The 27,766-nt window shown below is 41.7% G+C and overlaps 1 protein-coding gene across 1 annotated transcript in view; it reads right to left on the bottom strand.

Annotated features, from left to right (window-relative positions):
- The window catches only part of DNAH3 (dynein axonemal heavy chain 3), a 107,543-nt gene that overhangs the window by 44,446 nt on the left and 35,331 nt on the right, over positions 1-27,766 (bottom strand). Inside the window, exons 22-34 of the mRNA XM_073362223.2 lie at positions 27,480-27,596; positions 24,069-24,248; positions 22,785-22,921; positions 21,829-22,030; positions 20,322-20,414; positions 19,878-19,988; positions 18,168-18,282; positions 11,061-11,259; positions 7,070-7,178; positions 5,986-6,099; positions 4,913-5,089; positions 1,619-1,710; positions 310-529 (exon numbers count right to left, since the gene is read on the bottom strand). Coding sequence (XP_073218324.2) covers positions 310-529; positions 1,619-1,710; positions 4,913-5,089; positions 5,986-6,099; positions 7,070-7,178; positions 11,061-11,259; positions 18,168-18,282; positions 19,878-19,988; positions 20,322-20,414; positions 21,829-22,030; positions 22,785-22,921; positions 24,069-24,248; positions 27,480-27,596 — 1,866 coding nt within the window. The remainder of the gene's footprint in view (positions 1-309; positions 530-1,618; positions 1,711-4,912; positions 5,090-5,985; positions 6,100-7,069; positions 7,179-11,060; positions 11,260-18,167; positions 18,283-19,877; positions 19,989-20,321; positions 20,415-21,828; positions 22,031-22,784; positions 22,922-24,068; positions 24,249-27,479; positions 27,597-27,766) is intronic.

Raw genomic sequence — 27,766 nt, 5'->3', positions numbered from 1 at the left:
GAGTAAATGGAGTTACAAGAGATCATGTCAATGGCATGTAACATATCACAAGGTAACTCAAAAGGTAACTCCTATCATTGCTATAAGTTCATTTTTCAAAACAATACTAAGAGTCAAATTGTGCCCACAATTCAATTGGTGTAACCCCGCTGACTTCAGTAGTAATGATGAAAGAATTTGGGCAAAACTGTTTTAAATTAAAGCAATGATCTGTTTTCTTAGTTTATCATGGCAGTCCCATCTATATGTCTGTCCATCTGTCTAGATTCTTATAACCTAGTATTTGAATGCATCTACCTGTTATCTTACCTGAAAGAGAGGAACATCCTGTGCCAAGAATTTGGCTAAGTTAACATCCAGCAAAGCTCGAAGTAACAACACACTTTCATTTTCTTCTGGGTACTTTAGTTTTAAGTTCCCTGCTGCTGTCAGGACAGATTTAACAGCACGCATTCCATAGTCATAGTGATGCTGAGATGATAACTGCTCAGAGCAAAGACGGTACGTGGCAACAATTTTCTGGGCAAGACTGTGGATGTTAAAATATGGTGTGTGAAATGCAAATATAATGCCAAGTATTTGCCCAGATCTTTGAAGTAAATGGAGTGATGTCAGTTTACACCTGAGGACATGCCCCAAAATGTATAGAAATCTAAATGATAGATTTCTCCATTGTTTTGGGTTTTGTAAAACAGTAACAGCTACAATGCTGTTTCCCTGTTCATGTGCCTCAAACATACATAAAACTTCATTCACACAGAGTGACAATTCACCTCTGTGCCAAGTTCCAGAAGAAGGTCTATGCCAGAGGTGGTCAAACCTTTTGGCCCTGGGGCCACATTGGATACAGAAATTGTACCCCACCCCAGAGCTCCCCCTGCTCCTTGCCCCCTGACCATGCCGCCCTGGAGCACCAGGTCTGGCGGTGCTATGGAGCTGTAGCCACGCTGCCTAGGCACCGGGGGAACTGTGACCATGAGGGAAGTAGGGAGGGAGGGCAACAGAAGGGGAGAGGCCAGGGCAGAGGCTAGCCTCCACCCCTCTTACTTGCTGCTGGGGAGTTGGGCGGGCTCCTCCAGAAGCCTGTCCTGCCCCTACTCCCTGGCAGGAGCTCAGGGGCCAGAGGGAATGGCCAAGGGCCGTAGTTTGCCCCCGCTGGTCTATGCACTACTTATGGAGGCTTAAGTAAGCCTTAAGTATAGTGTCACCTTGTGCTGGCCCTCCACCTAGGGGTACATTTCACCTATGGTAGCCAAGGTACATATCAAAGATTTGCAACATGTAATAGTTAACTTCTTGTGTGGTTCTGTTGTTTTACAAACTTGAATCGACGTTGCATGGTTAATATCCTGCAGGTCCTTTGAGATGGATTATCAGGAAATACCCATTAAGGAGTTCGTTTTCAAAGCAATGCATACGGATTTAATCATGTGATTTTAATTGAGCAGAACAGTTGCCTGGATAAATATTTACACAACACTTGGAAAATTTAGTCCAAATTATGAGTAGAAACAACATCACACACACATACTCCCCATCCTCCGTCCCACACCCAGAGTGGTTAGCCTCCTGAGGAATTTCAGAGCCAGCTGTAAGTAGAAAATTGAGTATGACTCACCTTCTAGAGTCAAGAAATCCCATTGAATAAAGTGAAATTTCACCAATCAAAGCATAATCTGGAACCATCATGGCAACTGTTCGGAATAATGCCTATGGAAGAAAAAATTAACAGCTAAAAAAACACAGACCCAAGAATAGAGAATAAAGCAATAACTTGAATTAGTTTTACAGGTGTAGTGTTCCTCTGTAAATTCACAGACTTTTGTCTTCCATGCATATGGCTTTAGGAATCAAATTGAGGTCGGGGGAGTCCATTATTATCGTTATTCTTGATTATTTGTATTATGGTATTGCCAAGAGGCTTCAACCAAGATCAGGTCTCCATTTTGCTAGGCACCATACAGACACAACAAGTGACATTCACTACTCTGAAAATTTCACGATCTAAATAGATAAGACAAAGGAAGTATTATTACCCCATTTTACATATGGGCAAACTGACACATGGAGAGATTGTATGCTGTGTAGTTGTATTGTGAGATTATATTACTTGACCAAGGTCACGCAGGGCATCTATGGCAAAGCTGGGAATTGAACTCAGATCCTCTGAGTCCCAGTCCAGTGCCACAACTATTTTCCTTACTGATACAGGAACATTTGTTATACTTTGAGGCTGAGATTTGCAAAGCTGTTTAGGAGATTTTAATTACAATTAATTTTAATGGGAATTGGGCATCCAAATCCCGCAGGTAGTCTGAAGACTGCAACCTGAATTGTCATTGTACTCCACAATAAAAGGTTTTAAGCAGGCAGTTTATCTGTGACAGGTGGAATATGACCCGCAGTGGATTCTCCAGTTTTAACTAAATATTTCAAATATTAAAATGAACTTCACAACTTTTTTATTCCCAAAACCCAAATCAAAAGCTCCTGTAACCTCTGCCATCATTTGCACCTATAACAGACCTTTGCTGTTCATGTATTAGAGATGCCTGTGACAATAGGCTGTGGGTATAATAGCCCAGGGAAGGCTTAGCCTTCCCTGCCACTGCCCCGCTGCTCGACACCTGGGCTGCGGTGGCTGCGAGGCCCCCACTGCCTGCTGCTGCTGCCTTCCTGCCTATCTCCTCTACCCCACCCTGCCTCCAAAGGTCCCTGCTGCTTGCCGTGTCCCTCCTCCTCGGGGATGGGGGAGTGAGGAGGGATGCGCAGAGCTAGCGGCAGGTGAGGGAGCAAGGAGGCTCGGCTGGGCACTGGGGCCGATGGCTGGACCTTCAGGGGCGGGAGGGTCCGGCACTTGGGGGCCAGTGGCTCAGCCAGAGGAGGGCCTTCACGGGTTGGGGGGCTGGCGGCTTGACTGGGGGGGTAGTTCGGGGGGCGGTGGCTCGGCCTGGCGCTGGGGCTGGCCCGGAGCCTGGGGGGGCCAGTGGCTTGAACCAGCACTGGCCGGGGTGGGGGGCGGTGACTCGGCTGGGGGACCCATCAGGGGAAGCGGGGGCTGGAGTTTCAGCCTGGCGCTGCGGCCGGCCCAGCCCTCGGGGGGGGCTAGCAGCTCAGCCTGGCACTTGCGGGGGAGGGGGCATTTGGTTTGGGGGGGCCGGCAGCTCGGCCCGGTGTGGCTGGGGTGGGTGGGCTGGGCCTCCTCTGGTCGAGGGGGGCCCCACAAGGCTTCTCCTGTTACGGGGGGAGGGGTTTGGGGCTCTGGCGTGTGGAAGGGGTGGGGCCGGTGGGCTAGCCTCCCCAAAGCTGGGGTTCACCCATCACCCATGCCTGCGACACATATTGGGAACAATATGCAGTATCTTTGGGGACTATATTGTATTAAGTTTATTAATGCTTTATGTATCGTTGTAGGCCAGGGACTGTGTGCAACTCCAAGGAGGGAGAATTACTAGGGGGTGTTTACTATAGTCCCTAGTTTAGGCAGTCCCAGAGGAGAGGCAAGGAACTGAGAAAGAACTTGGGATATAAAAGGCTGAGTTTAAAGACTCAGGGTCTTTCTTTTGATTCAGCAAACAGACAGGACCATGGATCCTAGGGAGCCCCCAACACTTGCTGAAGTGTTGGAAGGCTTTTGGCTTAGCAGCGCTCCATAGGACTGGTGGGCGATGTTTGGTGTGTTTAGCAAGCATGGAAGACCTTTTATTGTTTTTTATATGTTTCCTCTGTATGCACTTTATCCTGAATAATGCACTCTGCTGAGAAAAAACTGTGTGGTGACGTGTTACTGCTGGCATACATTGTTCATAGCTCTTGGAGAGAAAGCAAAGCACGGGTGCTGGCCTTTAGACAGACTAGCTTGCTGGGGATATCACAGTGAATTCTAGGGAGCTACAACCTAAAAGGAGACGGGAGTAGCACACAGGTCCCTACCCAGAGAGAGGTGAAGACCAGAGGCGTTAAACCTCAGAGGCATTCCTGAAGTGGACCATGGACGGGGGTTAAAGGTGTGGTTACCCCGAAACTGTGACAATGCCATCACATATTACAAGAGAAGCACAGACCCCTAAACTCTGGTCTTGGCTGATAAAAGCAAAAGGAAATTACCTTCAATTTAAACACAAATGCAATGATTTGTAATGTGTAAGTGTATAGATGTGGGACCAAATTCTGCACTGACCTACACCCTGTGCAATACTATTGATTTCAACAGGATTACTGGAATAGTAAATCAGCACAGAATAAGGCCCATATTATTTTAATGATTAAGGATCTTAAACAGTGTTATTTATTGAAGTCAATTAGATTCCATGTGGGAGTACCTATACAGTGGATGAACTTAATATATTTTTTCCATTTTGATATATTCTAGCAGTTTCACAGAGATTCTCTTTACACACAATGGGGATTGTCACTGGAGCCGACAGAAATTATCAGAACAGCAACAATGCCCCTGGTTTGCCCAAGAATAGCTGTTTATACTAAGTGTGAGTCTCTAAAGCCTGATCTTGCAAACGCTGATTAATATGAGCATTCCTTACTCATATCAGTACTCCCATTGACTACCACAAGACTACTCACAAGAGTAGGGATTTAAAGGACAGGACCTGATTCCAGGCTCACTTATGCCAGTGTAATTCAGGAGTAACTTAATGGACGTCAATAGCATTGACTAGTGTAAAACTGCTGTAAATGTTTTTTACACAATCAAATTCAGGCCTATTGTCTATTCATTTTGTGCTAAACACTAAACACATGATTAAAGCTTAATCACTAATGAACCAGAACGAGAACACCTAAATGGAATTATGCCCTTATATTACATGGCTGCTTTTGTACTATTCATACTACATTAGAATCAAAACTGTAAATTGTGTTTCATTCCTACTAGAAATCAGAACTCCAGAGTTACCTTTAGATTATCAGGAAGTTCTGCCCGTCCAGCATACCCAGGATTCATAGTGATGAAGACAGCGCAGGTTGGATTAAGAGAGATCTCTGTGCCTTCAAAGAGGAATGTTTTCAGATTTCGCACAACAGCCTGCTGTATACTGAGTATCTGTTGTGCAACTACAGACAACACTTCAACCTAATAATAAAGAAACAGATTAGAAAACATCCCATACATGGAGCCAATATAAAAGAAGCATTTCTGGCTGAAAGAAGGTTTTTTTAAAAATATAGCTTAATGGCTTTATGTTGAAGTCCTAGAGATGGAAATTGTCTTGAAGAACCAGGATAAAAGAATTTTAGAAAATTAAAATGCTGGCTTTCAACTTCGCTGGGGTACAGGCTAACAAAACCTAATGTAATGGAACAATGAATGTGATAGAATACACTATAAAGAATATACAGAATACTATAATATACAGAACAGACAGATTATGGATGGAATTTTCAAAAGTATTTAGCATTAGCCTAATTTTGCTTCCAGTGAAGTCAGTGGTGAAAGTCACAGGAGAGTTAGGCCAATGGCAAGTGCATTTAAAAATCCCATGTATTGGAAGAAGAGAAGCTACAGAGAGACTATGTGTCAATAGCTCTTAAAACTAAAAATGTAGGACCCAGATTTTCACAGCTAATAATACCTCGTTTTATCCAGTATCAGTAGATGTAAAAGTGCTTTACAAGGAGGTGAGTATCATTATCCCCATTTTACAGATGCGAAAACTGAGGCACAGAGCGATGAAGTGACTTGCCCAAGGTCACCCAACAGGCTAGTGGCAGAGCCAGGGTTTGAACCCATTCCAGAGCTCCAATGCTCTATCTACCCAGACCACACTGCCCCTGTCAAAATTTGTGCATGCATTATGGCAGCTGTGTATTTGGCAGCTGTGCATGTAATTATGAAAACCTGGGCCTAGGTTACAAGGTGTGCTAAAAGTAAGAAATTAATGGTAATACATATTCATATCTACTTTTAAAGCTATTCTTTGCATTTTAACAACATTTTTGTTGTTTTAAATACTTTGATTAAAAAGTTACCTCAATTCTGTTGAACTCATCAAAGCAGGCCCAAGCTCCAGATTGTGCCAGTCCCTTAAAGAATTTACCCATGGCTTTGTAATCAAGACCATCGGAGCAATTAAAGACAACACACTATATTAAAAAAAACAACAACAACAACCCACAACAGCATTCAGTGTTAAAATTTGTTACAAAAATGTTGGCATCTATAAACAGAAGGGGATTATTATTGCCATGGTAACTGGTAATTTAAAAGACTATATATACCTAAATATCTAGTTAATGGATCTAGTCATGATTTTAACATGTTGGTAGTGAAGTACCTGTTGAGTATTTACTCACTACAAGGATTCAGATTAGTTTTATGTGACATAACACACTACTGTATATTGGATGTGTGGAGACATCTCAAAGATTTTGCAAGCCTAGGAAATACAAAACAATACTTGTTTATCACTTGGCTTAGGTGAAAAAGTATATTAACTTAAATTAAACATCACAATTCAGTATTTTTCTAAGCAGCTTGTCAAAAAAGAAAATCTCTGGGAAAGGAATAGTTCCTAAAAAGCAAATCCTGTTTCCTTCTTCTGGATGTGTAAGTTTCCAAACACAACTAAAATATCATGTTTCTACTATACAGTTGAGATCCATACAAAGAGAACCTGCCCCCACACTGAGTCATTGACCAAGCTCTGTGAAAGCTTCCTACACAGGAACATGGAAAGGGGATTTTAGGTGGGCCAGAATGCAGCATGGCAGTCAGCAGTGGGGCAGGCCTATTAATTACTCCGGTACCCTGAAGGAGCAGCTGCAGTTTAGGTACATACTGGCTACTGCAGACTGGAGCTGGGGATTCCATTACTCATCCCCATACCTACTGGAAACATTTCATGGAATGCGCACAGCGTGTTCACTCAGGCTGTGTGCTTTTTGCCAGGATTTTGTCCTAATTATGAGCTTTTCATTAGCAATCTCCATGAATGGATAATAGGTTAAGGGCACCAACACTTTTGTGAGAAAGAACTCCAGAGAAGACCTGCATCTCCAAACACAAAACAATGTGATGTAACAATGCACTGCAACATTTCATTAATTTTGGTACCTGCTTAGCCAGTGCTTTTGCTAAATCTTTTGTTGTTTCGGTTTTGCCAGTCCCCGCAGGTCCTTCTGGAGCACCACCAAGATTTAGTTTCAAAGCCCCCATTAATGTTCTACATAACAAAAAAGAAATAACATATGAATCATAGGCCAGCTCCTCAGCAGCTGTAAGTTAGCACAGACCCATAGGCAGAGCAATGATTTACACTTGCTAAGAGATCTGGCCCTGCGTTGTTATCAGGAATTCATTTTTTAATTGGTTGGCCATCTCCAGCCATCAAACTGGCATCTCCTCAGCATGGACTCCTAGAGTTGGAAGCCATTTCAAATATCCAGAATAAAGGCCCAAATTCAGACATGGTGTAAGTAGGTGCAATATCATTTACTTCATTGTCTGACCTTGGTTTACTATATGTGCTTGTTGTACCTGAGCACATGCATTCAGCACCTATGTCCTCATGTGCGGGGTTCAAGTGTCATGAACAAGTCAGGTCAGTTATAAGCATAAGCCCAAGGCAGAACAGTTAGTAGATGCTACACCTTTTGATAGATAGGCTGGAACCGTATCTATTCAGAGCCATGATGTCAAGTGCAGCAGCTAGAAAACTGGAGTTGGCTTGATGGGAACCTTGATAAAGAAAATTAATCTTGGAAGTGCTTAAAGAGGATGGAGATTGTTCCTAAAAACCTGAGAATCACCTATCTTCCTTCTATGGGGAATAGCTTGGCAGTCTTCATACGAACATGTTGCTGCCCCTTAAAGAGTAGGTCCATCAAGCACCTTATCTTAAAAGTTATGAATCCATGAAGGCCCCCTGAAGTCTTCTCTACACTAGGAAAACAACATGTTGTGAACTGTGTTTTTTTAAATGTTGCTAAGCATGGTTTGTCCTGTTCCATACTTGCAACTAAATAGTGTTCGGCACCAGTCCAGACATACCCAGTCAGCCATGGGTAATTTCCCTCATGTCAGCCGGGCCTATGAGTGACACATGCAGCCATGTTTATAGCTACTACATCAGCCACATGGGTCTATTCTGCTCTGCCACAAGACCCATAGACTTTAAGGTCAGAAGGGACCATCATGATCATCTAGTCTGACCTCCTGCACTTACAGGACACACAACCTCACCCACCCACTCTTGAAATAGACTCCTAACCTCTGGCTGAGTTACTGAAGTCCTCAAGTCATGGTTTAAAGACTTCAAGTTACAGAGAATTCACCATTTTCACTAGTTTAAACCTGCAAGGGACCCATGACCTATACTACAGAGGAAGGCAAAAAACCCCCAGGGTCTCAGCCAATCTGACCCGGGGAAAATTCCTTCCCGACCCCAAATATGGTGATCAGTTAGACCCAGAGCATGTGGGCAAGACCCACTGGGCAGATACCTGGGAAAGAATTCTCTGTGGTAACTCAAAGCCTTCCCCATCTAGTGTCCCATCTCCAACAGTTGGGGATATTTGCTATTGTCAGTCACAGATGGGCCACATGCCATCGTAGGCATTCCCATCATGTCATCAACTTATCAAGCTCAGTCTTGAAGCTAGTTAGGTTTTTTGCCCCCACTGCTCCCTTTGGAAGGCTGTTCCAGAACTTTCTGATGGTTAGAAACATTCACCTAATTTCGTGCCTAAACTAGTTGATGGCCAGTTTATAACCATTTGTTCTTGTGTCCCCATTGGCACTTAACTTAAATAACTCCTCTCTCTCCCTGGTGTTCACCCTTCTGATGTATTTATAGAGAGCAATCATATCTCCCCTTAACCTTTGTTTGGTTAGGCTAAACAAGCCAAGCTCTTTGAGTCTCTTCTCATAAGGTAAGTTTTCCATTCCTCGGATCATCCTATTAGCCCTTCTCTGCACCTGTTCCAGTTTGAATTCAACTTTCTTAAACATGGGAGATGAGAATTGCACACAGTATGCCTGATGAGGTTTCACCCGTGCCTTGTATAATGGTACTAATACTTCCCTGTCCCTACTGGAAATACCTCACCTGATGCATCCTAGGTCTGCATTAGCCTTTTTCATAGCCACACGACACTGATGGCTCATAGTCTTGTGATCAACCAATATATGCAGGTCTTTCTCCTCCTCTATCTCTTCCAACTGATAAATCCACATTTTATAGCAAAAATTCTTGTTGTTAGTCCCTAAATGCATGACCTTGCACTTTGCACTACTAAATTGCATCCTATTTCTATTACTCCAGTTTTCAAGGTCCTCCAGATCTTCCTTGTACAATATTCCTGTCCTCCTTCATATTGACAATACCTCACAACTTTATATCATTTGCAAATTTCATTAGCACATTCCAACTTTTTGTGCCAAGGTCATGAATAAAAATGTTAAATCCCTGAGGAACTCCATTAATAACTCCCCTCCAGCCTGACAGTTCACCTTTCAGTATGAACCATTGTAGTCTCCCCTTTAACCAAATCCTTATCCACCTTTCAAATCTCATCTTAATCCCCGTTTTCTCCAATTTAAATAATAATTTCCCATGTGGAACTGTATCAAATGCTTTACTGAAATCCAGGTAGATTAGATCTACTGCATTTCCTTTGTCTAATACAGTGGTTCCCAAACTTGTTCAGCCACTTGTGCAGGGAAAGCCCCTGGCAGGCTGGGCCGGTTTGTTTGCCTGCCGCGTCCGCAAGTTTGGCCGATCGCGGCTCCCACTGGCCCCGGTTTGCTGCTCCAGGCCAATGGGAGCTGCTGGAAGCGGCGCGGGCCGAAGGACATACTGGCCACCGCTTCCAGCAGCTCCCATTGGCCTGGAGCAGCGAACCACGGACAGTGAGAGCCGCTATCGGCCAAACCTGAAGATGCGGCAGGTAAACAATCTGGTCCGGCCCGCCAGGGGCTTTCCCTGCACATGCGGCGGAACAAGTTTGGGAACCACTGGTCTAAAAAATCAGTTAGCTTCTCAAAGAAGGGGATCAGGTTGGTCTGGCACGATCTACCTTTTGTAAAACCATGTGGTATTTTATCCCAATTACCATTCACCTCTATGTCCTTAACTACTTTCTCTTTCAAAATTTGTTCCAAGACCTTGCAAACAATTGAGGTGAAACTAACAGGCCTGTACTTCCCTGGATCACTTTCCCCCCTTTTTTTAAAAAATAGGAACTATATTAGCAATAGGTTTCAGAGTAACAGCCGTGTTAGTCTGTATTCGCAAAAAGAAAAGGAGTACTTGTGGCACCTTAGAGACTAACCAATTTATTTGAGCATAAGCTTTCGTGAGCTACAGCTCACTTCATCGGATGCATACTGTGGAAAGTGTAGAAGATCTTTTTATATACACACAAAGCATGAAAAAATACCTCCTCCCACCCCACTCTCCTGCTGGTAATAGCTTATCTAAAGTGATCACTCTCCTTACAATGTGTATGATAATCAAGTTGGGCCATTTCCAGCACAAATCCAGGTTTTCTCATTAGCAATAGGAACTAAATTAAACAGGAACTAAATACGCAACCCCTGAGTTTACAGATTCATTAAAAATCCTTGCTATTGTGCTTGCATTTTCATGTGCCAGTTCCATTAATACTCTTGGATGGAGATTATCTGGGCCCCCGGATTTAGTCTCATTAAGATGTTTGAGTTTGACTTCCACTTCAGATGAGGTAAATTCAAACTTCATATCCTCTACCCCTAAGCTGATCTACACTTAAAAATTAGAGGGATCTAGCTATATCACTCAGGGCTGTGGAAGATTACATGCCCTGAGCTCTGTAGTAAGGTCGACCTAACTCCTGGTGTAGACTCTGGCCTCTCAGAGCGGTGGATTAACTACATGAATGGGAAAACCCCTTCCAACACTACAGAAAATGTCCACACTGTGGCACTACACCCAAACATAAAAAACAGGGAAGGGGAAAAGAAAACTAATGACTAAGGCTCTTTTCATTAGCCACTGTTACAATATGTATTAAATACAAGCCAGCTGGAAAGTGAATGCTACAGTCATAGAGAATATGAATTTTACCTATAGCATCGATCAGTCAGTGGAGTTATAACCAGACGTAGAGAATTGCCAAGGTACTCATAGCCATATTTGGCTTCTGTCGTAATCATTCGCACCATTACATCTCCTTCTTCCCAGTAGTATCTCAACTGAGAAATCCACTGGAAATCATTCTGATCTGTGATTTTGTCCTCAACCAATTTTGCAACCACATCACGAGCTGCAGGAACAGAAATAGCTCATAAAATACCTAATAAACAGTAAGCTAACATTTACAGCTATACCTCAGCTTTCATTTTTTGAAAGAAAACTGCATCCATTTTGCTTAATGAACCATCTTAATTCAATTGGGCAAAATTCTAGACCCCAGTGCCCAGCATGAGTAGCCAGGCCAGGTGCTGGGGAGCTGTGCAGGGGTGGAGGAGTACAATCACTCTATAAAGGCCATTTAAGACCAGTGTCTGAAGAAACCTATATAGGACACTTACATCTTCCATACCCAGAAAATATGCAAGGATCTGTGCAGTGACAGGTCTCTTTCACCCCTCCCCCAGTTCACCCATGCCTTTCTGCCCCCTGTAAATCAGAATGCTTGCTCACAGCACAGGGCTCTGTACCTGCTGATGTACACCTGTACCTGTACCTGATGTACACCTGCTCCACAGCTCCCCATTCTCCAGCCCCCATTCTTTGCTCAACAGAATGCCACTGTGGCCCTCTATGGGCCACAAAGGAGGAGGCTAGATTTGCCCCTGGATAGAAAGCTCTTCACTTGTTGGCATGTTATCCACAAATTCAGAGTCAACTATATTTGAAAATAAAGGATCTTGTAAACGCCACTCAATCTGCACTTGGAACTCCTACTGGCATCACATATTATTGCATATATACTATCATTAGGTTTCCTTACATTTCTGGGTCTCTGCTAGCAACTATACTGCTGAAAAGCAAAATTGTGTGTCACACAGGCTACTTGCAGAGCAATGTCAGGAACTGTAAACTGGTTTTTATCTAGGTTTGCCTAGGGTTAACAATCAGAAGCACTATTTTTTAATGACAGAATCTTAGAAATGTACAACTGGAAGGGACATTGAGAGGTCAGTTAGTCCAGCCCCTTGCATTAAGGCTGGACTAAATAAACCTAGACTATCCCTGACAGGTGTTTGTCTAATCTGTTTTTAGAAACCTCCAGTGATGGGGATTCCACAACCTCCTTTGGAAGCCTATTCCACTGCTTAATTATCCATATAGTTAGAAATTTTTTCCTAACCTAAATTTCCCTTGCTGCATATTACTCTGACTACTTCCTGTCCTACCTTCAGTGGAATGGAGAAAAATTGATCACCATCCTCTTTATAACAGCCCTTAACATATTAGAAGACTGTTATGAGTTCCCTCCTCAGTCTTCTTTTCCCAAGACTAAAGATACCCAGTTTTTTTTAACCTTCCCTTATAAGTCAGGTTTTCTAAACCTTTATTCATTTTTGTTGATCTCCTCTAGACTCTCTCCAATTTGTCCATAACTTTCTAAAAGTGGGGCACCCAAAACTGGACATAATACTCCAGCTGAGGCCTTACCAGTGCCAAGCAAAGCAGGACAATTACCTCCTGTGACTTACATTTTACACTCCTGTTAATACACCCCAGAATGACACTCACCGTTTTTACAACTGCATCACATTGTTGACTCAGCTTTAATTTGTGATCCACTATAACCCTGATCCTTTACTGCAGTATTACTGCCTAGCCAGTTATCCCCTATTTTGTAATTGTTCATTTAATTTTTGCTTCCTAGGTGTTTTTTCTGAATTTCATCTTGTTAATTTTGGATCGATTCTCCAATTTGCCAAGGTCATTTTGAAGTCTAATCCTGTCTTCCAAAGGGATTGCAGCTCCTCCTAGATTGGTGTCATCCACAAATTTTATAAGCATACTCTCCTCTCCATTATCCAAGTCATTAATAAAAATATTAAATAGTACCAGACCCAGGACTGACCCCTGCGGAACTCCATTAGATACATCTCTCCATACATCCCCCCAGGTTGACAGAAAACCATTGATAACTACCCTTTGAATATGCTCTTTCAACCAGTTGTATACTCACTTTATAGTAATTTCATCTAGACCACGTTTCCCTAGTTTGCTTCTGAAAATGTCATGTGGACCTGTGTCAAAGGCCTTACTAAAATCAAGATATTTTATATCTACAGCTTTCCTTGCTATCCAGTAGGCTAGTAACCCTGTCAAAGAAGGAAATTAGGTTGCTTTGGGATGATTTGTTCTTGATAAATCCATGCTGGCTATTCCTTCTAAACCTATAATCCTCTCAGTGCTTGCAAATTGATTGTTTAATAATTTGTTCCAGTATCTGTCCAGATATTGACAGATAGACGGGTCTATAATTCCCTGGGTCCTCTTTATTCCCCTTTTTAAAGACAGGTACTATGTGTGCCCTTCACTAGTCCTCTGGGACCTCACTCATTCTCTGAGTTCTCAAAAATAATTGCTCACAGTTCCAAGATTGCCTCAGTTAGTTTCTTATGTGACCAAGTGTGAATTTCATCAGGCCGTGTCAACTTGAATACATCTAAATTATCTAAATACTCTTTAATCTGGACTTTCCCTATTTTGGCTTGTGTTCCTTCCCCCTTGTTGTTATATTAATTGTTATGCATCTAGCCATAATTAACCATTTTAGTGAGACTGAAGCAAAATAGGCATTAAACGCCTCCCCCTTCTTGATGTTGTCTGTTATTAGTTCTCCTTCCTCCACTAAGTAGAGAACCTATGCTTTCTCTCATCTTTCTCTTGATCCTAATGTATTTATAGAACCTCTTCTTATTCTCTTTTATGTCCCTTGCTAGATGTAATTCATTTGGTGCCTCAGCTTTCTGATTTTGTCCCTACATGCTTGTGTTATTCTGTGATGAAATCAGGTGGGCATGAGTGTTGTAAAGCCTCACCAAAAGCAGTGGCCGAGGTTACATTCAAGATGGTAGGGTCAAAATCCTGACTAAAGGCTGATTCCTGCTGTGACCTATAAGCCAGGCAAGTCCGGAATTTTGTCCTAAAAGTATGGAGATGTTATAAACTGGCAGAGTTCCATTAACTTTGGTGTTTAAATAGTAATTTAAAGAATCTGATTCTTGTTGCTCTCCATTTCCTTGTATGTTGTAATAACACAATAAACAAGTTTAGTAGGTCAAAGTTACATAGAGCTGAGTAATTGAAGAGAACTTCAGCAGAAGTTGCAAGCATCCAAGAATAAAGGTGCTTAGTTTTTTCCAACACAATGTAGTCTTAACATTATTTGTTAATTTAAAAAGGGAAGTGATTGCTCTTTTCCTGAAGGAGATGGTCTAGCAACATAAATAGAAATTTAATGGGGTTAAAAGAATATTTTTATGGAAGGACATGTAGCACAGAATTAGGCTTTTTCAGTTACAGTTGTAATATCACATTTAGCAATACTATATTTCTCAACAGCTGTGCTGCATTTCTTTCTTGGAATCCAGTTCAAATTTATCCTTGGTTAAACAGAAAAAAGAAGGATTAGTACCAGTGTTTAGGCCAGAATCTCAAAATGGAAAAAAAAAAACCCATAAAAAACTGGACAGGCACCATACTGTAGAGTTGACTGAACAGTGAAATAGCAACTGATGATTAACAGCTAACCCAAACCACACCTTACTGTTGAACCATGCATGTCATCACCAGGGATCCTAGTCTTCTGTGATTAAAAAACCCAAAATTCTCCAACAAAAAAACATAAAAATCCAAGTTTTTCCATAAATAAAATGAAACGCTGAACTTTAGTTTCCCTAGCAGCCACAATATAAAACTAAAGATTCTCTGTAAAAATGCAAAATCCACATTTTTCCATGGCAAATGGATTTCTAGGATCCCTGGTTATCACTATAATACTTGTTTATACATCTCTATCAATGTATTTGTAACTGTAACATTTCACTGGGACCAGCCTTACCCTTTCAGGGTCCCCTGGGCCAGAGCTCTACTTAGTACAGAAGTGAGGCTAGGAGCCATCAGGGAGCCAGTTGCAGCTCCCTTATTCTGCTCTACCTAAGGAGATGCTCTGACGTATGCTGGTGAAGGATGGGTGTAGCAGAGTTCTACTCCAGCATACCCTCTCCCAGTCCCCACAGTGCCACCTCCTTTTCCCTACACCAGAGGTAGGAGGGCAACTAGTACAGAAGGCAGCTATGCTGCTCCTGCCAGTTTGACACCCGTGGAGAATTCCCACATGCAAAGGGAATTCTCAACGGGCCACCTCCGGACAGAATACAACCACTCTGCCCCACTTGAGTAGTGCACGGTAGCACACTGGACTGGAAAATCCAGCCCACTGTTCCCCCTGAAGCTGAGTTGCCTCCCCCATCAGTTCTGCTGTTGGAAGGGGAAGGGAGATTGGTATAAGAGACAGGGACACCATTTAGCGGGGGCAGGGAAGGGCTCTAGCCCCCCGCCCCAAGTTTCGTAGGGGAGGCCTACTCACCCTAGCCCCAGACAGAGCTCTTAACTGCAACAGCTTGAGTGTGATATGTGATGAGTTCGGAAGCTGGGAGCAGCATAGCCTTTGGGGCAGGGAGTTTGTTTATAAACAGAGGCAAGGTCAGGGGTTCTCAAACTGGTGGTTGAGACCCCACAGGGGGTCGCGAGGTTATTACATGGGGGGTCGTGAGGTGTCAGCCTTCACCCTAAAGCCCGCTTTGCATCCAGCATTTATAATGGTGTTAAATATATAAAAATGTGTTTTTAATTTATATGGGGGGGGTCACACTCAGAAATTTGCTACGTGAAAGGGGTCACCAGTACAAAAGTTTGAGAACTATTGGGCAAGGTGACTAAGATAACAAAAGGCTTATCATTAAAGTAAATTAAGGATCATTAGATGATCCTGAAAGCACTGCCAGGCACTTCAGTTAAAAGACAGGACACAAAGGGTAGAAATAAAAGGTGAGAATGGAGAGAGGTAAATAGTGGTTTCCCTCAGGGGTCTGTACTGGGACCAGTCCTATTCAACATATTCATATATGATCTGGAAAAAGGGGTACTCAGTGATGTGGTAAAATTTGCAGATAATACAAAATTACTCAAGTTAGTTAAGTCCAAAGCAGACTGTGAAGAATTACAAAGAGATCTCACAAAACTGGGTGAGTGGGCAACAAAATGGCAGAAGAAATTTAATGTTGATAAATGCAAAGTAATGCACTTGGCAAAATATAATCCAACTACACATATAAATGATGGGGTCTAAATTAGCTGAACCCATCAGTAAAGAGATCTTGGAGTCATTGTGGATAGTTCTCTGAAAACATCTGCTCAATGTGCAATTGCAATTTAAAAAATCTAACAAAATATTGGAAATCATTAGGAAAGGGACAGATAGTAAGAAAAAAATATCATGTTAGCTCTATATAAATCCACGGTACACCAACATATTGAATAGAGTGTGAAGATTTGGTCACCCCATCTCAAAAAAGATATATTGGATTTGGAAACTGTACAGAGAAGGGCAACATAAATGATTAGGGGTATAGAAACACCTTCTGTATGAGGAGAGACTAAAAAGACTGGGACTTTTCAGCTTGGAAAAGAGATGACTAAACGGCAGGGCCGGCTCCAGCGTTTTTGCTGCCCCAAGCGGCAAAAAAAACCCACAAAACTTGCCGCGGAACAGGGAGATGGAATCCTGCCCGCCGAACATGGAGGCGGAGTGATGGTGCAGCTGCCGAATTGTTGCCGGCGACCGAAGAAGAGTCGCGTTCCCACCGCTGAATTGCCGCCAAGCGCGAGGCCCTATTGCCGCCCCAGAGCCCCGAATCGCCGCAATGTGACAGAGCGGCCGCCAAATTCCCACCACCGCCGAGGGCCTATTGCCGCCCCAGAGCCCGACATCCTGCCGCCCTTCACATTTGTCGCCTTAGGCACCTCCTTGGTTCGCTGGTGCCTGGAGCCAGCCCTACTAAGGGGTGATAGAGGGCTATAAAATCATGAATGGTGTGGAAAAATTGAATAGGGAAATGTTATTTACTCCTTCACATAACGCAAGAACCAGGGGTCACCAAAGAAAATTAATAGGCAGCAGATTTAAAACAAGCAAAAAAAAGTATTTCTTCACAGTCAACATGTGGAACTCTTTGCCAGGGGATGTTGTGAAGGCCAAAACTATAACAGGGTTCCAATAAGATCTAGATAAGTTCATGGAGGATAGGTCCAGCAATGACTATTAGCCAGGGTGGGTAGGGATCCAACACCATGTTCTGCATGTCCCTCGCCTCTGTTTTCCAGAAGCTGGGAGCGGGCAACAGGGCAACTAGATAATTACCTGTTCTGTTCATTCCCCCCGGGGCACCTGGCATTGACCACTGTTGGAAGACAGGATACTGGGCTAGATGGACCATTGGTCTTACCCAGTATGACCATTTTGATGTTCTTATATAGAACCCAGATGTATCTGCTCACTGCTGTTTCCCACTAGACCTCACTCTCCTCCCAGAACTGGGATAGAACCCAGCCGTCCTGATGGGGTCTCTCTCTCTACAGAGTTAGTAATAAAGTAAGAATATACATTAACATTCTAAACCTAACCAGTGTCCCTTAGGTGACTTGCCACAAGATGTCAGCACATGTTATTAGAGCTGAGTGGGTCTAATATTTATTTAATTTTCTTTCTCTTATAAAGGAATTAGATACAGGGCTCCTCTCAGCTAATTGCTAAATTATCTGCCAAAAAAACTAGAGTTTTCAAGTGTCTAAGTAGCCCCAGGAATCATGGTTAAAGTTGCGCCCTCCCCCCTAAACCTGAAATGGCGCCCCAGCTAAGAGGCATTGAAATTAGGCATCCCACAAAGTTTGCTCTGAATTGCTCAGGCTACATGCTCAAATCATTAGTTATCTTGCTCATGCCTAAAGCCGGCATTTACAACTAGCTTTTGTCTCATGTGAATTAGCAACTGAAAATAATTAATATAATCCTTTAACTAATTCTCCAGGGCGTAACTTTAGCTTGGGGAAGCACCCCAGCTACCTGTTGCAGATAATTTGCTTCAGTTAATGGTAGCAGTTCTGCCTGGAATGTAAGGAGAGAAGTAATAATCACGCATTTACCATGCACATCAATGACAGTGAGAGCCCCAAGAGTCAGACGGGCACCAGTGGACAGCTTTCCTCTCACTAACTGAACAATTTCTCCAATTTGTTGGTTGCTCTTCTCCAAGAATTCCTGTTACGGAACGAAATGTGAGTATTAATGGTAAGCTGTAGCAAATAGCTCCTAAACTCCCAGAACAGTCATTAGAACAAACTCTTTCAACCAAATGAGGCAGTTCAGTAATGGCACTATGCAAACATTTAAGAGTCTCCTTCATATACTGCCATTTTATTTCATCATAACTACTCAGAAGGGTTTTGTAGTCTGAAATGGAAGCCATTTATTTCTCCCTAAATCAAATGCCAAGTCTCTGTACCAGGAGATATGCATGCTCTCTCTATTGTCTAAAGCTGGATGAAATTTCTTGTAATAAAAAGGTTTCAGAGGGTTAGCCATGTTAGTCTGTATCAGTAAAAACAACAAGGAGTCCTAACAAATTTATTTGGGCATAAGCTTTCGTGGGCTATAACCCACTTCAAGGACTCCTCGTTGTTTTTACTTGTAATAAATAGTTATTCAGCAAATGTAATATTTTCCTGAATTTACTCTTTATTTCAAATTATTTTGCCCAACAGTTTCTACTAATAATTTTGGTCCATGGATCACTGATGATATTTTTTTTGCAAGCATTTTAAATTCAGCCTGTTTTGACTGGGCATATGGGTTCAGATCCTCAGCTGCAGTAAATCAGCATAGCTTAATTGAAGCCAAGGTAGTTTCTGTGTCTTGAGTGGATGAGTACAAGCATCAGAATCTGGTCTCTGCTGCAGTAACTATTTAAAAATTTTCTGTTTTCATGAAAATCCCTACCAGTAGACTCATTTGCTAGAGTAGCTCCAGAACGTGATCAAAGAAGGGGCATACAGTTGAAGCAAATTTCTTTAAAATTTCATGTAAATAATCACAGGAAAAAAAGGTTGCAGTATTCATCCAACTCTACTAGGGTCCAATCAAAAGTCCATTGAAGTCAACAGGAGGTCTTTCCGTTATTTAGTGTACTTTGGGTCAGTCCCGAATGGGGTAATACATAAGACCATGGTGATGATGGATGAATTGAAAATACTTATGGGAAGAATAACATTCAACTACCAAACCTAGCTGATGCACCTTTATCCTACCGAGAAGCTAGCAGCCACAAAAGCTGTGTAATCACCTGATCCTGCAAACAGCTACTCATGTGTGTAGTTCTCACATGACTAGGCACGTAAACATACTAGGGGATAAGCATACATAGAGGAGTAACTATTTATAAGTTCTGGTCATAGTTTGCAACTTTTGTTTGATTCTTCTGTTCACACTTGCAAAGCTCTATGAATAAGAGTCTGCAACTTGCTTCAATGGAGTTACTTCTGATTTGCACCAGTATAAATGAAATCAAAATCAGTGTCCATAATGATAGAGAAATAGCTGCTGCTGAGACATAAGACAAATATACAGCATGACTGAATGCAAAGTAAAAAGAGAAAACAAAGCAGACAAACAACAAAAGTGAATAAGAAAAGTGGAAATTGCCAAGCGCTCTGAGTTAAAGGATATTCTGCCACGATTTAACTTAAGTAGAAAAGTCAGAATTTATGCTTTCAAAAATGCAGTCACTTTGTTAGAGTTCTTCTTAATATCATAATTTAATCTTTGATTAATTGAAAGAATTTACAAGAAAACCTTACAAGTAAAGTTCCTGATCGCATAGCTTCGGACACTTCCTTTGTCCAGTAGATGGATGAAACACAAATAACCACCTGTCCAGGCCACTGAAGTACCCACTTATTTCGGGGAACCTTTTAAAAAAAAATAATCACACTTGAGATAGAGAAAATGATGTGTATGCACTAGGCTTTGTCAATAACAAAATCTATTTTCCCTAATGCTTTTAAATCTGATTTATAAAATAAATGGCACTCAACACTGAGAACTTCATTAATTTTCCTTCAAGGAAATTAGATATGGGACTTTTAATGGATGCTGCTGAATTGGCACAACAGGATTCTACTTAGTTTAAAACCTAACATGGTGGTAAAGGAGAGTTTGAGCCCTGTACATGTGCAGGTTACTTTATGTTAATTACTTTATGCTGTAACTTATTGATACAGAAGCAAGAGATGAATAATTACTTGAACATATCCTCCAATGCCATCTTGAATAACTTGTCTTATGCTGGCCAGCATCATTTCCTCTACTTGCAAAAGCCATTTCTCTACCATGCCCTTAAAACAAGAACAAGAGAGGAGAGTGAAAATACACCAAATAAAATTTGTGATTAAATGGCATTTAAAGAGCAAATTTCACACTGGAGTAAACCTTCGAATATATTAGGCTTAAAGCATAAAGGCTGACTCATGCCTTTTTCTGCTCTGGTGGTAAGGAAGAAAACGGGTGGACAGCCTCCAAATAGAGGCACAAGCACTGGTGTACACAATGAAGGCATGCCTGCAGCAAAACAGTGCATACAGAAAAATAAGCCATGTGAACTGCCTGAGCCGTGCATCTGAAGGGGCAGCGTGGTGTCCATACATCCAGGTAGTGTAAATGCAGCTCTGGGAGGTAAATGCAACATGGCCATAACACCAGTGAACACATTGCTCCTGAAAGATGTGGTTAAAAGGTTGCTAAATAGAATATCCCCTATCTTTCACCCTGTACTTTTTACCCCTGTTCATGACTGCTACGTAGCAATTCAGCTCCATACAATTTAGTGGGGCATGGCCAAGGAGAGGCAGAGGAATCAGCCACTCATTATGGCAAGTTTCTACAAAACATACAGGTTCACAAATGGTAAGGCCAGAAGAGACCTTTAGATCATCTAGTCCTACCTCCTGGATAACACAGGTCAGGGAATTTCATCCATCTAATTCATTTTATAACAGCGTGCCTTATTACATAGTTTATAGTGCAAGTTACTGTTGGTCTTAGCAACAACAGTAACTCCTCTCAGTCTGTCACCTCCCTGCATCCCCAAAGGGGCTGTGGCCACACTGGGATTGAGGATAGTCGCTAATGACAAGGCAGCTGTTTGAGCCATGCTGCTATTGTTGTGGGGCAGGAACAGCGATGATGAGGGATAGTCTGAGATTCACAAGGCCTTCCCTGTGTTTTCATGCCATTCTCCACGCTGGCCACGCCTCCCTCCTGTGTCACACAGCCTTTGGCCACCCCTAGCCCCCCAGGGACAATGCAGCACAGCAGCAGTGTTCTCTGTACTCTGGCCTCATGTGTGCCTTCTTGCCAGGAGGAAGGCAGAGTGTTTCTTCAACTTGTTACATGCTGCTACCTCCACTGTGCCACCTTTTGACCATAAGGCTAGGCTGCAATCCTATACTGGTACCTTTAATATTTTCATTCATTCCTTGTTTCCATTGTGATGTGGTATCTTAGTTATGTTCTAAGTGCCAATTTTTAAAGGTATTTAGATGCCTGAAGTTGCAGATAGGCACCTACAGAATTTTCAACTCCGCCCAAGTGCCTAACTCCTTTTTAAAACTCCCAGCAGGCACCTATCTGCATTTTTAGACAACTAAATGCCTTTAAAAATCGGGTCTTGGTATTTTAAAGCTCATTTCCCCAAAAGCACAACCTTTACCGCCAACTATTCATGTAATGTCATAACAGGAAAAAAATTACTTTTGCTTTCACTGGGTAGATTTTCTGTATGAAAGGAACCATTTCTTTCTCTGAACTGATCATTCCTGTGATTTCGAGATCTTCTGTAAACTCTAATGTAGAGATTCCCTCAAAACATTTCTTTAAATGTGGCTGTACTCGAAGGGGATCTTTGGTTTCTGATAAAATCTCAAGCAGCTCATCATTAGACAGGAAAAAGAACCTATTGAAAAGAAAATGCACATGCACTTTTCAGACATGAAACCATCATCTGAGAAGCTGGATTTGATCTAACTCTTAAAGTAAGAAAGACTTATCACAAAAGGGAAGTTACCTGCTCTGATTTGGGGAATGCACTATTCTCAAGAACTTCTGGGTTCATGTGAGTCTTTGATATTTGGACTTATGGAGCAGATTTAAAAGTTATAAAACTATTACACCTTTTTACATGCCAGTTGTCACATTCATCCCCTTATGCAAAACAGAGGGGAGAAAGAAATCTAATCAGGTTTGGGGGACAGCCATGCACACTGTAAAGTTAGCCACACAGCCTGTTCTCCACCATCACCTAGTCATCTTTAGACCCTCTGGGACAATTACATGGGACTTCACCTCTGTGCAGCTGAGTAGGGCATGCCCGATAGAATGATGGCGGGGGGGTTGCAATCAACTGCTGAAGATGGCATGTTCTCCTGAAAATACACTGTAATTGATGTATTTTCCACTGCAGGTTCCTGCTGTACTAAGACACCTTGGCCTCCCCACCCACTCAAATCTTGGGCCAAGCATAGCTCAGCTGGAACAGGGAATCTGGGCTACATGTCTAGAAAGGGAAATAGGTTGTCATTTTTTGCTGCACAGAACTGTGTTCTGTGACAACTACAAGTCACGCAACTCAATAAAAATTATTTCAAAGAGAGCATTAGAATCTCTTTATGGTTCTTGCTGCTCTAAGTTGAACCTGTTAATCGATTTACCGTGAGAAAAATAATCTTTTCTTCTCCAAATAAGTATTCAGCCCCTTCTGGATATCATCTAAGAGAACATTTGCTTCTTGAAGCCTCTCCAACATCCTGGATTGCTCAGTTGCTACAAGTACCCTGGTGTCTTTCACCTTTATAAAAAGAAACACAGTGTAGAAACAGCTAAAAAGTTCACATTTGGTTTGTCAGTTTGTTTCATTTTATTTTTATTTGGTGATAACGAAGGCTACAGAATATGTTACAGAGCATGGAAACTGCTTTGGTTGTTGAATGTCTTCAAATGAGGAAAATATATATGCAGTATTTGACAGTTATTGCTGTTTAAGACCACTGCTTTGTCGAGATTAAACAATACCAACAATATTGTAACCTGTGAAAAATTTATAGGATCACATCCACAGGTATTACTATCTTTTCAAACATATACTGATTTGGAGAGCAAATCACTATTTGTATGGACATTCAGCTATGTCTTGGGCTTTCAGCAGTCACAGATTCATAGACATTAAGTTCAGAAGAGACCATCATGACCATCTAGTCTGACCTCCTGCACATTGCAAGCCACAGAACCCCACCCACTCCTGAAATAGACCCCTAACCTCCAGCTGAGTTACTGAAGTCCTCAAATCATGGATTAAAGACTTAAAGTTACAGAAAATTTACCATTTACAGTATAAGTGACACGTGCCCCACGCTGCAGAGGAAGGCGAAAAATTCCCAGCTGATGGGCCACATGCTATCATAGGCAGTCCCATCATACCATCCCCTCCATAAACTTATCAAGATCAGTCTTGAAGCCAGTTAGGTTTTTTTGCCTGCACTGTTTACCTTGTTTCAGAACTTCACTCCTCTGATGGTTAGAAACCTTTGTCTAATTTCAAGCCTAATGATGGCCAGTTTATAGTAATTTGTTCATTCACAAATAGGAGTGCAAGTCCTATGAAATGCACCTTTAGCACCCTACGTTTATCCTCTTCTGTGCTTGTCCTCAGAGTTGTGTTTGCTCTCTGCTATTACTCCTTTTAATGTGAAAGGATCAGCGGTAATTTATTATGTGGTGTCTAGATTCTACAGAAATCTCAAAAGGGTAGGTAATCTTACCTACCATTTTTGCTAAAAGACTAGGCATTAACAGTGTTTTGGGCTCTGTGTTCCATGTTCCAGTGACTGAAATCTGAATCTCTGACTCTGGATAAGCAGACAAATTATCTTACTTAAAACTAATTTGATGAAATATAAACAAACATAAATTGCACTTTATTAAATGCAAATACTTACTGTTTGTGTCATGATGTCTTTCCAGCAAGCGTCTACTATTCCAAACTTTCTGCCCTCTTCTGGCATTTGAGCTATAATGTCTTCTGAACTAAAAATTGGTTCCAGGTAAAGCCATGTTGCCTGGCATTTTAACCAGCTATCTAAAATATCTTGCATTGAAACAAGCTTCTCTTCCCATGCCTGTAAACAGAACATTTAACATGTATGGTCTGCAAACAATTGTTTTAAATTGTACATTGAGTAGCAGAATAAACAGAGGGTAAAATATCGGATTATTTTAATGCAATATTTTCTCTGTTACAGTTCTTCATTATCAGTATATATGAGATTGAACACAAACCAACTTAAGAACTTTTCCTGTAATATTATACTCTTGCATGAAAGAACTACTTACAAAAAAAAAATCATGGGCTGGCTGATCATGCATCTTTCACTCATGTGTTTATTCCTTACTCACATGAGCAGTCCCATTGGCACTACTTGTGTGAAGAAGGACTACTCATGTAAGTAAGGTCACAAGATTGGACTTTTTGTCTGTTTGACTGTAAGTTAGTTCATTTCAGGAGATAAACACCACCGTTTCAAACCTCTGGATGAAAGTATTGTTCTTCGTCATGAGTGACTGCCTCTAGACGTGCTCAGAGATACTCTCTATAAATGGATTCTTTTTCGTTTGTACAACATACCTCTATTTTTACCCTTACTAGGCAGCCAAGTTAAAGTTCAGTTAACTCCTTTAAGTAACAAATACGTACATTTACAAAAAGAACTCAACAGCCACATCAAAGGAGGCATATGAGTTTTCCAGGGCAATCTTTAGAATACTGTATTTCCAATAAAAGATGGTCCAGTAATAGATACTACTTCACCCATACTTGTCTCTCTCATACCCTGGGACCAGCATGGCTATGATAACATCGCAAACTATAATGAAATTGTAATTTAAGGACTAATATCCCTTTGATTGCTGCAAAAATAATCAGTCTCTTGTATCAGATAAAACCCCCTGAAATAATTTTGACAATGAAATGACACAAGCCATGTGGGCAGAGTAGCACATTATTTTACACACTCAAAATGAGTCTTTATGAAAACCAATGACGTAGTTTAAAAAGAATGGAGAAACACAGAGATCTTCTGAATTTTGCTCCACACCCACAATAAATATCTGAATATTCATTAACTTTGACCCAGTATTACACTGCTGACAGCCAAATTGTTCACTGAAGTCAATGGGTGCATTGCCTGTGGCTACGTCCACACTAGAAACTTCAAAGCGCTGCCGCGGGAGAGCTCCTGCAGCAGTGCTTTGAAGTGTGAGTGTGGTCACACGTGAGTGCTGGGAGAGAGGTCTCCCAGCGCTCAGAGTCTGTCCACACTAGCGCTTTAAAGCGCTCACATTTCCTTTAAAGTGCTCAAATTCACCCCCCGAGCCAGCAAGTTAAAGCTTTATAAAATGTAAAAAGAAAAGGAGTACTTGTGGCACCTTAGCGCCGCAACCTGAAGCAAATACTCACCAACAACCACATACCACACAACAGAACCACTAACCCAGGAACTTATCCTTGCAACAAAGCCCGTTGCCAATTGTGCCCACATATCTATTCAGGGGACACCATCACAGGGCCTAATAACATCAGCCACACTATCAGAGGCTCGTTCACCTGCACATCCACCAATGTGATATATGCCATCATGTGCCAGCAATGCCCCTCTGCCATATACATTGGTCAAACTGGACAGTCTCTACGTAAAAGAATAAATGGACACATATCAGATGTCAAGAATTATAACATTCATAAACCAGTCGGAGAACACTTCAATCTCTCTGGTCACGCAATCACAGACATGAAGGTCGCTATCTTAAAACAAAAAAACTTCAAATCCAGACTCCAGCGAGAAACTGCTGAATTGGAATTCATTTGCAAATTGGATACTATTAATTTAGGCTTAAATAGAGACTGGGAGTGGCTAAGTCATTATGCAAGGTAGCCTGTTTCCTCTTGTTTTTTCCTACCCCCCCCCCCCAGATGTTCTGGTTTAACTTGGATTTAAACTTGAAGAGTGGTCAGTTTGGATGAGCTATTACCAGCAGGAGAGTGAGTTTGTGTGTGTATGGGGGTGGGGGGGATGTGAGAAAACCTGGATTTGTGCAGGAAATAGCCCAACTTGATTGTCATGCACATTGTGTAAAGAGTTGTCACTTTGGATGGGCTATCACCAGCAGGAGAGTGAATTTGTGTGTGGGGGGGTGGAGGGTGAGAAAACCTGGATTTGTGCTGGAAATGGCCCACCTGATGATCACTTTAGATAAGCTATTACCAGCAGGACAGTGGGGTGGGAGTAGGTATTGTTTCATATTCTCTGTGTATATATAAAGCCTGCTGCAGTTTCCACGATATGCATCTGAGGAAGTGAGCTGTAGCTCATGAAAGCTTATGCTCTAATAAATTGGTTAGTCTCTAAGGTGCCACAAGTACTCCTTTTCTTTTTGCGAATACAGACTAACACGGCTGTTACTCTGAAACCTATAAAATGTAAGTGTAGACAAGCCCTCAGTAAGAAGAGGAGGACTGGGCCCTCTTTCCTTGCCAAACCCTCTCACAGATCCCTTTGTAAAGGGTATGCCAGGAATGTATTAATGGAAGAGGTGTGGCCAGATTGTATTGTGTTTCAGCAATCTCCAGCTGCCATACAGCCCCTTGGGGACTGTTACAGGTAGCTATAAATTAAAGTAGCATTTGCTCCCTCTGCCCTCAGCTCTTGCTAGGATCACGGCCAATGTCCTAAGGAATGGATGGAATTAAAGGTTTAGAAGTGTTGACAAGTCATGAGAATTAGGTTAGAACAGCCTTCAAATTACCATCAAATATTGATGGGAAAAGTCTGTTTTCTGTGGAAGCTTCCTTTAGGGAAATCATTATATTTAACTCCTCTTTTCATCAATGAATTACTTGTAGGAGGGATTTGTTTCATCAGCTTACCATAAAATCATATCTGTATGGAGTGGTGGACCAACAGGTAGAATAACTTTGAAAATCTTATGGTAATGCCAAAAGATTACAAATATATTATTTCTCACAAATGACAGAGCTGCATCTCATTACACAATTTAGCAGAATTTGTTTAAAGCAACTGACCTATTCCTAAAATATAAAACAACTCAAAAAACATGCATATAGTGACTGGCTTGTTATTACTGTTTCCTTCAGCATATTGGCAAGCTTTGCATATGCTTCTTTGGAAACCAGTAGCTCATCGTTCTTTGAAAATACAGTATGAATATTTGAGTTCTTTAGAAACAGCTCAAGCTTATATTTTAACATCTTCTCATGCCAAAATACCACAAACCACTTGAGAAAAGCATATTATGAGAGACGTATTAACTCAGTCAAACCAGCTTCTCCTTACCCGGCATTCAGTTTCTATCGGTTTGATGAATGGAGAGCCACACATAGTCTGCGTTTTAACTATGTGATCATCAAGCAAAAGTTGGACATCATCAACTGCTGACAGGATACTCGTATTCTGTAAATATATCAGACTTTGTTAAGGCAAATGACAGTTGTTCTGATTCATTGATCTTAAAACTATTTTACTCCCAAAAATTTAGCCTGTAATTCCCCGTCTTTGTAAGGTGTGGATGGAAGCAAATGAGCACCTGTAACATACCAGAAGAGATGGACTGTATCTCTGCT

This window comes from Lepidochelys kempii, chromosome 10 (genome assembly GCF_965140285.1).
Source record: "Lepidochelys kempii isolate rLepKem1 chromosome 10, rLepKem1.hap1, whole genome shotgun sequence".
In the NCBI taxonomy this organism is placed as follows: domain Eukaryota; kingdom Metazoa; phylum Chordata; order Testudines; family Cheloniidae; genus Lepidochelys; species Lepidochelys kempii.
This window is presented reverse-complemented; position numbering and strand designations above follow the sequence as displayed.